Here is a 12,037-nt window from a genome sequence, read left to right as displayed (position 1 = left end):
CGAGTGTCCTGGGGCCTCTGTGCTGCCACATTGCTGCTCTGAGTCCCTGGCATAGGCACATGGGGACCAAGGGGGTAGCCATCTGCCTGTGCTCCCTGAGCAGGGGGACTTGCTAATTGGGCACGTCATGGTTCGTTTCTGATCACCAATTGTAGCTTAAAAGGTGGGGTTTGCCATGCTCTGTAGAAGGCTTTATGTACCACCTTGAGTTCCAGGAAAGGAAAAGAAGAGTACATTTTTTTTTAGGAATACCAGATTTCCAATTAGATCAATTCATCAAGAAGCAGTTTTTTGGTTTACTTGAGAGTGTTGTTTGTCTGCTGATCTAATGAGAGGGACATGGCACAAAGACCATCATCTCACAAGTCTGCTCATCTCCTTGATGACTTAAAAAATCTTTATTTATTAGAAAAACAGTATTACAGCAAATCTGTTAGTATAATTTAAAAAGTTATCTTACTACCCCTAGAACAATTCATTTCATTTCAGTGAATCTCTTCCCAGTCTTTGTCCATATCAACAGGGGTCCCCAACCCCTGGGCCACAGACTGGTACCTGTCCATAGCCTGTTAGGAACCGGACCACACAGCAGGAGGTGAGTGGTGAGTGAATGAACATTCCTGCCTGAGCTCCATCTCCTGTCATATCAGCGGCAGCGTCAGATTCTCATAGGAGTGGAGCCCTATTGTGAACTGTGCATACGAAAGATCTAGGTTGTGCTCTTCTTATGAGAATCTAACTAATGCCTGGTGATCTGAGGTGGGACGGTTTCATCCCGAAAGCACCCCCATTCCAACCCCTGGTTCGTGGAAGAATTGTCTTCCACAAAACCTGTCCCTGGTGCCAAAAAGGTCGGGGACTGCTGTGTATCAATTCCCATTTAATACTCTTGTAGTTAAAGAACAGGAATCAAGCATTGTCCATCTTGCCACAGACCGCTGTTTGTGATTCCAGTTTTCAGTGGCTTTTCAGCATCCCATCAGGCAGAAAACCACATTTGTCTTCACTGCTCCCCTCAGGCTGGACAGTTAGGGTGTTGTTTACAGTCCCTTCTCCATACGGGTCAGATGGCCTAAAGCAGCCAGCTCTTGGCAACATTGTGATGATACAGAGTGACCATGAAAATCTCTTGTGCTATCTGCACTGCATCTTGTGGCAAAATAGTCAAGGGGCTTGTGGAGCTCAAAGAGGTATAGATTCTTCATTTACAAAAAGTCAAGTATTTCTAAAATTTTCTCTGTTGATAAGTGACTACCAGTTTTAGGCCCCTAGAAGATACTAGAAAAAAAAGGTCAACACACTTTATTATCCATCATGGCAAACGTGATGCTTGAACAAAGGATGAAAGAGTAACCACTTTCTAAAAAATTTCTACTATGGAGAGAACATTTTGAAAACAGATGTTTTTAATTGTTTCTATTGTTATGTGATTTTTGTTGCCAAAAATGATGTGTCACCTATTAAAATCTTGAATATCTTCACCCTTAACCTGGGAACAGTGTTTTTCTAATCTGTTTTAAAATCCTTTAAATGAAAATTTCAGTGGATTTTGAGCAGGGTTGTTACAAATATGATAATGCAATTATTAACCTTCTGATTAGTTGCAGGAGCCATTATTTGACATTAGGGAGATTGGGCTTTACTAGCAAAATGTTCACAAAATCCTTTGCATCAATGGTGGATAGAAGTGGAAAATGTCCAGGCAGCCCAGCTTTGCAAAGGCTCTCGGTGCCTCTTGGCCCGCAGGCACCTGGCATGTGCCCTCCCCGTCGCCAGGATGCCCAAGAGGAAGGTCAGCTCTGCTGAAGGGGCCACCAAGGAAGAGCCCAAGAGGAGACTGGTGCAGTTGTCAGCTAAACCTGCTCCTGCAAAAGTGTAAGTGAAGCCGAAAAAGGCAGCAGCGAAGGATAAATCTTCAGACAAAAAAGTGCAAAAAAAAAAAAAAGGGAAAAGGGGAGCAAAGGGAAAACAGGCCGAAGTGGTTAACCAAGAAACTAAAGAAGAGTTACCTGCAGAAAACGGGGAAACGAAAACTGAGGAGAGTCCAGCCTCTGATGAAGCAGGAGAGAAAGAAACCAAGTCTGATAGAATACCATATACCATGTCTTATCAGTGGTCCCTGTCTCCCTTCTTGTACAATCCAGAGGAATATTTTTATCAACTATTTTGTAAATGCAAGTTTTTTAGTAGCTCTAGAAACATTTTTAAGAAGGAGGGAATCCCACCTCATCCCATTTTTTAAGTGTAAATGCTTTTTTTTTTTTTTTTTAAGAGGTGAAATCATTTGCTGGTTGTTTATTTTTTGGTACAACCAGAAAATAGTGTGGGATATTGAATTATGGGAGGCTTTGACTGTCTCGGGTGTCAGCTTAACATTCCATAGATGGGGGGTTAGTTTTTATATCCTATAATACAAAGCATATTAAATGGCAATATCAAGTCAATCCTGCATTTAATGTCTTGAACGTTTTAAATTACTTCTACTCCTTTGTTGTTTTTTAGTAGAATTGTTTCCTAAAGAAAACCGCTCCTTGATCATGGCTCTCCCTGTCAGAATTGTGTGGACTCTGTAACATCTTTGGTTGTGGTAGTCCTGTTTTCCTAATAACTTTGTTACTGTGCTGTTAAAGATTATAGATTGGAATATGTAGTGTAGGTGCTCTTCAGTTGTGAACTGGTGGGACGTCTGTAACAGCTGATCAGCATGTGAAGATACTGGTACTTAATAGCCTCTTAAGGACAATTTGCTTCCAAATTTTAAGCTGGAAAGTCACTGGAATAACTTTCAAAAAGAATTACAATACATGGCTTTTTAGATTTTCGTTACATGTGTTAAGAATTGTGTACAAATTGAAATGTCAGCACTGATCCGCAACCAATAAAATCTCAATTATGAAAGAAAAAAAAAAAAGAAGTGGAAAATGTCTCCCATGTGGCCAGTGGTGAATATCTTCCATCTGGGTCCATGCATCTCTGCGTGCAAGAAACTTTGTCGGCTTTGATAGAGTTCAGTGGATGAACTGAACCTACCTGCAACCAGACTACATTCAAATAACTGAATCACAGAAAGTTCCCTACATTAAGAAAAATGGAAGCATATTCAATTCTGTTGCTCTCACTAAAAATAGTATTACATAACTCAGATGATTTCAGAGAGGTTCATTGATTCTCTTAATAAGGGTATATTAAAATATATTTTAAAATATTGACTATTTTATCCTCGTATCATCCTTTAAAGTGTTCTATTTTTGGTATTTTAAAAATGTTTATAATATCTTGGTACAGAAGCACATTATTCAACTTAAAACAAATATCTATATATTGGTGGTATGTGCCTTAGGTTTTTCATGGATGGGGTGTACTGTCAAACTATAATAGCTTGGAGACCATGGATCTGGGCAGATTGGGTCTGTGAAAGCCTCCTGCTGTGACTGTCATGAGTACTGATTGATGACTTTCATTTCCACACCTGGTGAACTGGTAGGGCCCTTCACTAATGTATGGGGGTCACAGAACACAAAGCAGGGCAACCTTTTGTGCTTTCTGAATTGAATGAGCAAGTGCTGCTTCCCGGGTTCCTGTGAGTGGAAATGATGCTTGAGACCTTGGTGTCTTCATGGTCTTTTTCGCCACCAGCTTCCCATGTCCCTAAGTAGCCCACTGCTCAGTCCCATGGGGGAGTTTCTACGGGTACAAGGCAGTCAAGGTTCTTCCTCCTGCGCTGTGGGAGCCCTTGTGGCACCTCCGAGGGAAGCTTCCTCCACGTTTCTGGCTGGGTGGCGTGCGGCAGGTGCTGTGCCTGGTGTGTGAGCCCTGCCTGTGGGGGACATATACGGGGGTGGCACTCAGAGACTCCCACGGTGAGAACACCTCCCCAAGGCCAGTCTGCCTTCTTGATGCAGTTTCAGATGGATGAGGTGTGGACAGGCAAGAATGACAGCCCGTGCTCTGGGACATGGGGGCTGCACTGGGTGGTGGAAGGAGGACCAGCTTTGACCTGCTCCAAATGATTGATGTTTTTGAAGTTTATGTAGCTTACCTCTAAAAGATCATAGTGATAAAAAAGACATTTTCCACACCATATGTATATATATATACACACACAGACACTTACCTAATGCACATAAATGCTTGACAACAGTTTATGATGTATTTATAAAGGACAAGGACTGCCTCGTGTTCTGTAGAGCCAGTGAGACCCCCAGTGGCCCACACCACTCTGTCCAATCTGTGCTTGGGCCACCATGATGGCCACTCTCATTTATCGCCCAGCATCTAAGGCCACCCCACCTGCCATGCTCCATAGCAAACCATTCATCCATTATTATAAGGTGGCTGATCCTGAAAAGTATCACCTTAGAACAATCCTGTTTTTGGTTTTTAGACTCCCAGATAAATAATCTACTGTATTAACTGTAGAGCCTTGGAAATATTCCATGACCTCCCTGGGCTTGGTTTTTGGCTGTGAGGTGGGCATAGGGTCGTTGCATGGTTTATATGAGCTAATGCATGTCGTGCTTACAGCAAATGTGAAAGGTGCACTCATCGATCCACCCATCTAAGCTCAGCCCAGGGGGAGGGGATGTTCAGCTAGTCAAGGGTGGGCTGGCCAGAGAATCAGAGAATAAGGGCAAATCTTGCTGCTGCCGCTGTCATATTTCCAAAAAGTCTCCGTTGGGCTACATCGGGCCCAGGGGAGCTGCGTTTGCTATGAGCCCCATACCAGATGGCATCTTAGTTTTAAGATATTTGTTTTGTGACCTAAGTACTTTCTAACCCTGTCTTCTCTTTTTGTATTGTAGGAACCCAGCTATTTAGTGGTCGAAGTGACTTTAGAATCACTACCTTGAAATTCCATCCAAAAGACCACAACATCTTTTTATGCGGAGGCTTCAGCTCTGAAATGAAAGCTTGGGATATAAGGACTGGCAAGGTAATAGCCATCTTCCTAACTTGGCCTTTCCACAGGAGAGCTTGCTTCGACAATTTGAATAATTGGGGGCAGGTCAGCATCTATATATAGGACCCTTGAGGTGGAATAATTACCACTTAATATTTAATCAGTGCTAAGCATAATTTTTAGATGTTTTGAAAGAACCTTCTTGAGTTGTCAGACTTAAAATATCAAAAGTGCAGTTTTATGCAGCATATTACTAAAAATATTTGTTGAACACCTACTGTGCACAAATGCTTCCAGATGATATAAAATGAATCTGCTGGGTTACTCAAGGGAATCATGTGTGGGTACAGATAACTTTGGTACAGAGAATTGGTGTGTGTGTGTGTGTGTGCATGTGTGTGTGCACTTGTTTGCATGCTTGCGAGAGAGAGGAAGGGAGGGGGTAAGTGCTTTTAGCTTGCTGTGGGATGGCTTCTTAGAGAAGTCACTGTTCCTGGGTCTTAAAGGCTGGTTGTGATTTCCATCCTCATCCTTTATTACAACCTGCTGTGCCTTTTACCGTCACCACTTACTAGATGGCAGCTCCACCCTAGTTGTTCAGGCCAAAAACATCAGAATTAGCCCTGTCTCTGCTCTTTGCGTCATATCCCCATACCCAAACCATTAGCAAATTCTCCAAAACTTGGACACTTTTCCCCACATCAGCTGTTGTAGCTCTGCTATTGTCTGTCACTGGGATGGTTGCAGGAGTTTCCCATCTGATCTCTCACTTTCTGCCTTGCTCCTTGCAGGCTGTTCTCAACACAGCCGCTAGACTGGTCTGTTACAGTGTGACTCAGACATGTCACTCCTCTCATCAGAATCCTCCAGGCTCTGATCTTACAATAAAAGCCAATGTCTCTGATGATCCACAAGGCCTAAATGATCCTCCTTGGCCTGGGGGTAGGTCAGCATTTCTCATCAGTGCCAGCCCCACTAGGCTCCTTGCCTTTCCTGAACATACCAGCACATTCCTGCCTCAGGGCCTTTGCACTTGCTGCTCCCTCTGCCTGGAAGGCTCTTCTGCCTGTTTCCTAAGTGGAAGCTTGTTGCCCCCTCTCATGGGGCTCTGCTCACATATTACCTCTCTGTGAGGTGCCCCCTGCCCAAAACCTACTAGCATCCGCTAGTCCCCTCTGCTATCTCATTTCTCTCCATAGCATTTACCATCACCTGACATATTATGGATTTTATGTCTTCATTCATTTGCCTGTTTCCCTCCTCTAGAATGTAAGCTCTTTGAAGGCAGAGAGTTTTGTTTGCTGCTGACATCTAGCTTCTAAAACAGGGCCTGGCACATAGTTGGCACTGTGTGAATCATGATTGATTGAATGAGTAAATGACGGAGGACGGCAGTCATGCAGAGAGTGCAGATACAGGAGGTTGGAACACAGGATGTCTGTGGGGACTTGGCTAGGCGTGGGCTTCACACAGCGAGGTGGCCTGGGCAGAGAGTCTTTCAATGCTGTGTGTCTTGTTCTCAACAGTGGGGAGCCATGGGAGGTTTGTGAACGTCTGCCTTGGTCCTGGACAGGTGCAGCGTCCAAGCAGATCTGTCCTGAGTAGAGGCTGTCCATGTGTTCCAGAGGGAGGAGGGTGAGACAGAGCCCCCAAGGCCTAGATTCCAAATTTGCCTTCTTGCTTCAGACTGGCTGGCACAGGAAGACCCTTTCCTGACAGGCAGTTGGAAGGGGCTGCTGATTTTTTGAGGAGAGCCTAAATGCAGAGACTTTTCTTGACAGAGAATGGGAAGTTTTGTCTGTACATGAGATCTTGCTTAAAGTACTCACAAGTGGGAGCATAGATAGATGTAATCTTTAAAAAAAAATCACACATTTTTCTTTTACAAAGGAACCTTCTTATAAAAATATTTGGAAAAGAGAGGAAATTACCCATAAAGAAGTGGACACAGTGGCATTAAAAAAAAAAAACCCGCCAAAACACTTTATATTTAGGATCTAAATACATGACAAGTGAAAGAAAACATTTGAACGTGCCTTGTGAACTGGAAACTCTTAGTCATACCGTTTGAAGTGGGACCTCCTGAGCACCCAGCCACTCCTGACAACCACGTCCCTTATGGGCGCGCTTACTGTTTTTAGCCTCAAAGACCAAACACGTAAGAAATTACTCACCAAGGACGCCATCTGATTTAAGCATTTGTTAAAAATACCGGATTTTTTCCCAGGGCAGATGCCAGCTGACGAGCTCTGAAAATGCTGGGGGAGAAGCAATTAGAAGCAGATGTTGCTGTGACTGGTGTTGGCATGTTTGCGAGTCTCTCCCAAGATAGTAATGTGGCTAAGGGATCTGTGCAGTATTTGTTTTTACTTCCTTTCTACCAACAATCCTCCCCCGCCGGGTCACGGGGCTCGTTCCATTTGCATCAGTTAGGCTCAGGGGACAACACTCTTTCCTGCTTTGACAGGTGTTGCCCATGTGTCTCAAATGGACTCGGCAGGAGGACCAGGGAGGAGGCACAGCCCCCTGCCCTCCAGGGGCTCCCGCCTGGGGCTGCTCACTTCTCATCCCTGTGGGCTCCTGTGGCGCTGTCCCAGGTGCTGAACCTTCTGGCTCAGCCGGGGCGTGTATGTGAACATCCAGAAACGAGTAGCTTGGCTTTTTCCAGCTGCTTTCAGGGACCGCGGTGGGAACCGCAGGTGGAAGTAGGAGGGACACAGACCTTAGCTTAAACCAGGACAGGCCTTCCCTTTTAAATACAGTGGGGAAGGAATGTTGTTGTGAAAGTAATACAGAATCATATGATAACATTGGAAAATTCAGGTAAAGAGAGGAGGGGGAGTCCAAGCAGCCAAAGGTAAACATTAGCAACATTTTGATATTCTTCTTTCTGTTTTTTTTCCCCCTTGTGGTTTTTAAAAAAATTATAAAAGCACTATTTGGTCTTATTTGTATACACAATTTTGTGTTTTGCTTTTCATGTAGCATTGGAAGGATATTCTTTGTTAGTGCAGACCCTCGTAAGGTCATCAGTCATATTCCTTTGACTCAGGGTGTTCCTGACTCACTGCCTCGTTTTTACCCAGGACTCAGAACAATGTCTGGCATAGGCAGGAACTCAGTAAGTATCTATGGATCAAATGAATCAGATGAATGCTTTAACATATTAAACCATTTCCCTGTGTTAGACATGTAGGAGATTTAAAAAACTTTTGCCATTTAAAATTAATAGATATGAGGACAGAGATCAGCAGTCAGCAAACTATAGCCTGCGGCTGGTCCAGCTTACTGCCAGTTTTTGTAAATAAAGGTTTATTGGAACACAGCTATACTCATTTATGTATCATCTGTGGCTGCTTTTATACTACAGTAGCGGAGTGGACTCGTTGCAACAGAGACCACATAGCCCACAAAACCAAAGATATTTAAGATCTGGCTGACCTTGGCAAAGAGAGATGTGATTCTGACATCTGTCACCCTATTGATTGTCAGGACTAATCCCCCTGAGCTGGCTGACAAGGTGGGTGTCTTACCCCATTCTGTGTTCCTTGCAGAAACCAGGTGCTCAGAGAATGTGTTTTCCAGGTGGGAAGTGTTCCTTCAGTCAGGGGTGTATAAGTTGTTTCTCTCTCTTGTTACAATCTCCAAACAAACTATCAAGGTTGACTTTATTACACATTCCACTGTAAGAAACATCTTTGTGCATATAGCTTTTTCCACATTTGGGATTTATTTCCTTAAGCTTGAATCTCAGAATGAAAATTTCTGGGTCAAAGCAAGCCTACATTGTGAAGGTAAGGAGTAGGTTTCTGCCAACAGAACTGAGGGGAGTGAGGCCAGACAACCTCTCCCTGGGATCTTAGGGCACAGTGAGTAGTTAGAACATATAACTTTTTAGTTACTTTCCAATCATGAGATTTTATGATTCCTTAAACACAGCCAAGTGATAAGTGTCAAGATTCTGGACTTCTCTAGTCTAGCCCAATTCACCACAGCAAATGGGCTGTTTGGCTCCCTGTCTCCTCTTCTTGGCTGATCTTGGGTGATCTCTCCGCCTCGGGTTTGATGTTTGTAGCACATCTCATCACTGTAAAGTGCCTGACTTCATCTCCAGAGGTCGGCAGGATGTGTTCTGCACAAGCCAGCTGTGCGTACTTACTTGAAGCTGGCTTCCTGCCACTGCTGCAGCATCCTCTGACCCCTCTTCCTCTCAGCAGTCTGCTTGAACATGGGTGTGGTCTGGAACCCAGGACGCCTGTGGTCTGACCTTTACAGTATTGTGAGGGTCAATTTCTGCAGAAGCCCCTGAACCTCTAGTGCCACTGGCCTGAGCTGCAGGAGACCTGGGCTCCCGTCCTCCCTCTGTTACTTGCTTGGCTGGGTGATTTTGGGCACATTCCTTAAGCAAAAGCCTCTCTGATTCACAATTTTTAAATTGGTGTCGTAAAGTGGCAGGCCAAGTCACACCTCCAAAGTAGCGTTTTTCAAACTCACCCGTGTAGGAGAGCACCTGGGCTCTTGTTAGGATGCAGATTCTGTTTCAGCAGGTCTGGATTGGGATAAGACCCTGCATTTCTAACAAGCTCCCAGGAAATGAAGGGGAGGATAGTATATGGACCACATTTTGAGAAGCTAGGGACCGAAGGGCCTCTGAACTTAAAAGTCCCTTGCTTCTCTCATTTGCACCTTATCCTCAATTAGCCTGCACCATCTGTGACCTATCTCAGGGACAACGATCACTCTTGATCTGTGGGTGCTTTTATCCACAGGTGTTTATTTACAGCCGCTTGGTGTGGGAGCCTGAGTCACCTCTGTGCCTGGCATCCCCGACAGGGCCTGGACCAGAGCAGGTGTTGAGGATAACCTGGAGTGAGCTGATGGGGTCAGCCGCCACTGTCATTGTGATAGAGGCCTGCAGGAGCACCCATCTGCCCACAACCTCAGGGGCAGTGGCCACCCTGAGATCTACATAGAGGGCATGGCCCCTCTGACAAATGGGATATGAAGGCTAGCTGGAATTCAGCTGTAGTGAGTCATTCCAGAAGTGTGGACAGAGGCAGGAGGACTCGGGAGACCCTGTGTCAGATGAGATATGGCGTGGCCATCGAGGCAATGTAGTTCTCCACTGAGGCTGAGCTCCTCTGCTCCCTGGTGTTTGGTGGATAACAGAGTTATGAGTCTCTTGCATTTCCAGCTTTGCGGTGCTGTGGCTCTGTGCCCAGCACAGAATGGAAGCTGTAGAGTTACAGGAGACGCCTATGACACGGACTCAGCTGTACTGGGCCCTCTAGCAGTGTGGGGAATGTTCCAAGGTAGAGCCACCTTGAAGTTCACTTTAAGATGACTATGTATTTTCAACCAAAAGTTAGGATAAGTAATAAAAATAAATTCTCCTTTTGTAATATGAATCAGATTTGTTAAGAAAGCTTATATAGCAAAGTTGGTGAATCACCTTTTTTGCAGGACTACATTATGGAACCCCAACCTCAGCAAATTACCTCTCAGTTAAGGCAAGATTGAACACTGGAAATTGGAGCAGCCCTGGAAAATCTAGGACATGTGGCTCCTGCAGCTGGCAGCCTGGACTCTGCCCCAGTTCCTCCTCTCTTTCTACGTGCAGGGTGACATTGGGCAGGCTAGGGATTGAGTGGTTCTTTTGTTGTCTAGCTCCTACTCTGTGCCTGAGAAAAAGAGTTGCAGATGCGTTCAGATCTGCCAACTTTGCTCCTCCAGAGAAGGCTGCACCTCTAAAACCCCGATTCCCTGCTTGCTCTGGGACTCTCATGATAAAACCAGCTCTGACAGGCCAGCTCACTTTCTCCAGCACACCTTGGTGTCACATTGACACTAATCGCTAATCGTCAATATTTCATGCTTGTTCTACATCTTTTCTTCCTACTTTTATTATTATTTTTAAATTTGTAAAGGGACATCTTGACTTCCAGATCTTGACTTGGTTTCTTGACCTCCTTCTCTAGCTTTGTCCCACACCCTTTGCAGGCACGTGTCCTACCATGCAGGTGACAGGGGAGTGGGTGGCTCACCCTTGGGCCTGTGTGGGCCCTCAGCTCAGCTTCCTATGATCCCAGCCCATCACTAGTATGCTGTAGCGTTCTGGTGGCATGTGGACTCCCTGAGGGAAACAGTTTTGCCCCATTTACCGTGGTATTCCCAGCATCCAGCATAGTGCTAAGCACATAGTAGGGAGGGAGGGGAGGCAGGAAGGGCGCAAACTGTTGCATGAATGACTGATAGCCCTAATCAAGACCAATTCTTAAAATCACAAGTAATTATCCTGGCCAGTTGAATGGAGGCTGAGCCACTGTCATTAATTTGCTTATCTCCTTCTCCTCCTGTGGGCATCCTTCCTTGGATGGGAGTAATCTCAGGATGATAGTAATAGGAGCTGGTAAAGCAGCGGGTGGTGGCTGGGCTGGCCCGGCCTGACTGATCTAGGGCATGGGCCAGAGCTACCCAGGGAGCATTAGAAACTATTGCTACCCAGGGTGGCCTAGGCATCCAGGTTTTTGAAAACTCTGCAGGTGATTCTAATGTATAGCCAGATTTGGGGGCCATGGTATGGGTGCCTAGTGAAAATTCAGAGTGGTTTCTGTGGGGCTTCTGCCCCAGTGGGTGAGACTGTCTTTGAGATTTGCACTCTTGTGATGGTGGCCATCTGAGAGACGGCTTCGCCTACTTGGCTCAAAGTGCCATCAGTTTTGTGGCATTGTAGGCAAGTTGCTTATTTGCCCTAATGAGATTTTGATTACTCTCCATTTGTCTCTTTCATCTGTTTTATATTAAAAAGGCTTTTTATTTGGACTTTTTGTGCTTTCCACAGTCCTGACTAAGCTTTGCTGCAAGCTAAACTTTGAATGCAGATAAGAGTAGGAGCCTAATGGAGGCAAAGATGTAGGACCCGAGGCTGTTCCTTGTCTTTCCTGGCTCCCATTTCCTCATCTGTCAACTGGGGGTGTGGTGGAGCCCCTGATGATCTTGAGAGCCCCTTTCAGCAGCCAGTGCTGACCACAGTGTGCCTCCTGCGGGCATCACGCTGTGCACGCTGTGTGTGCGATGGCTCATTTCCTCATGGCCTCTTGGGAGGTGGACTGGGTGCTGCCACCATCCCCTTCCTCT

At 45.3% G+C, this 12,037-nt stretch overlaps 1 protein-coding gene and 1 pseudogene across 7 annotated transcripts in view; both read left to right on the top strand.

The window, feature by feature from the left end:
* Positions 1–12,037, top strand: part of WDR25 (WD repeat domain 25) — a 156,529-nt gene that overhangs the window by 105,340 nt on the left and 39,152 nt on the right. For all 7 annotated transcript variants that reach the window (XM_063643912.1, XM_055288178.2, XM_055288179.2 and 4 more), the window contains one exon: positions 4,803–4,933. In XM_063643912.1, the coding sequence (XP_063499982.1) occupies positions 4,803–4,933 (131 nt within the window). The remainder of the gene's footprint in view (positions 1–4,802; positions 4,934–12,037) is intronic.
* On the top strand, positions 1,724–4,714 carry LOC129487303 (non-histone chromosomal protein HMG-14-like; annotated as a pseudogene).

Source organism: Symphalangus syndactylus, chromosome 8 (genome assembly GCF_028878055.3).
Source record: "Symphalangus syndactylus isolate Jambi chromosome 8, NHGRI_mSymSyn1-v2.1_pri, whole genome shotgun sequence".
Lineage (NCBI taxonomy): Eukaryota > Metazoa > Chordata > Mammalia > Primates > Hylobatidae > Symphalangus > Symphalangus syndactylus.
Note: the sequence above shows the minus strand (reverse complement) of the source record. Positions and strands in the feature narration are given on the sequence as shown.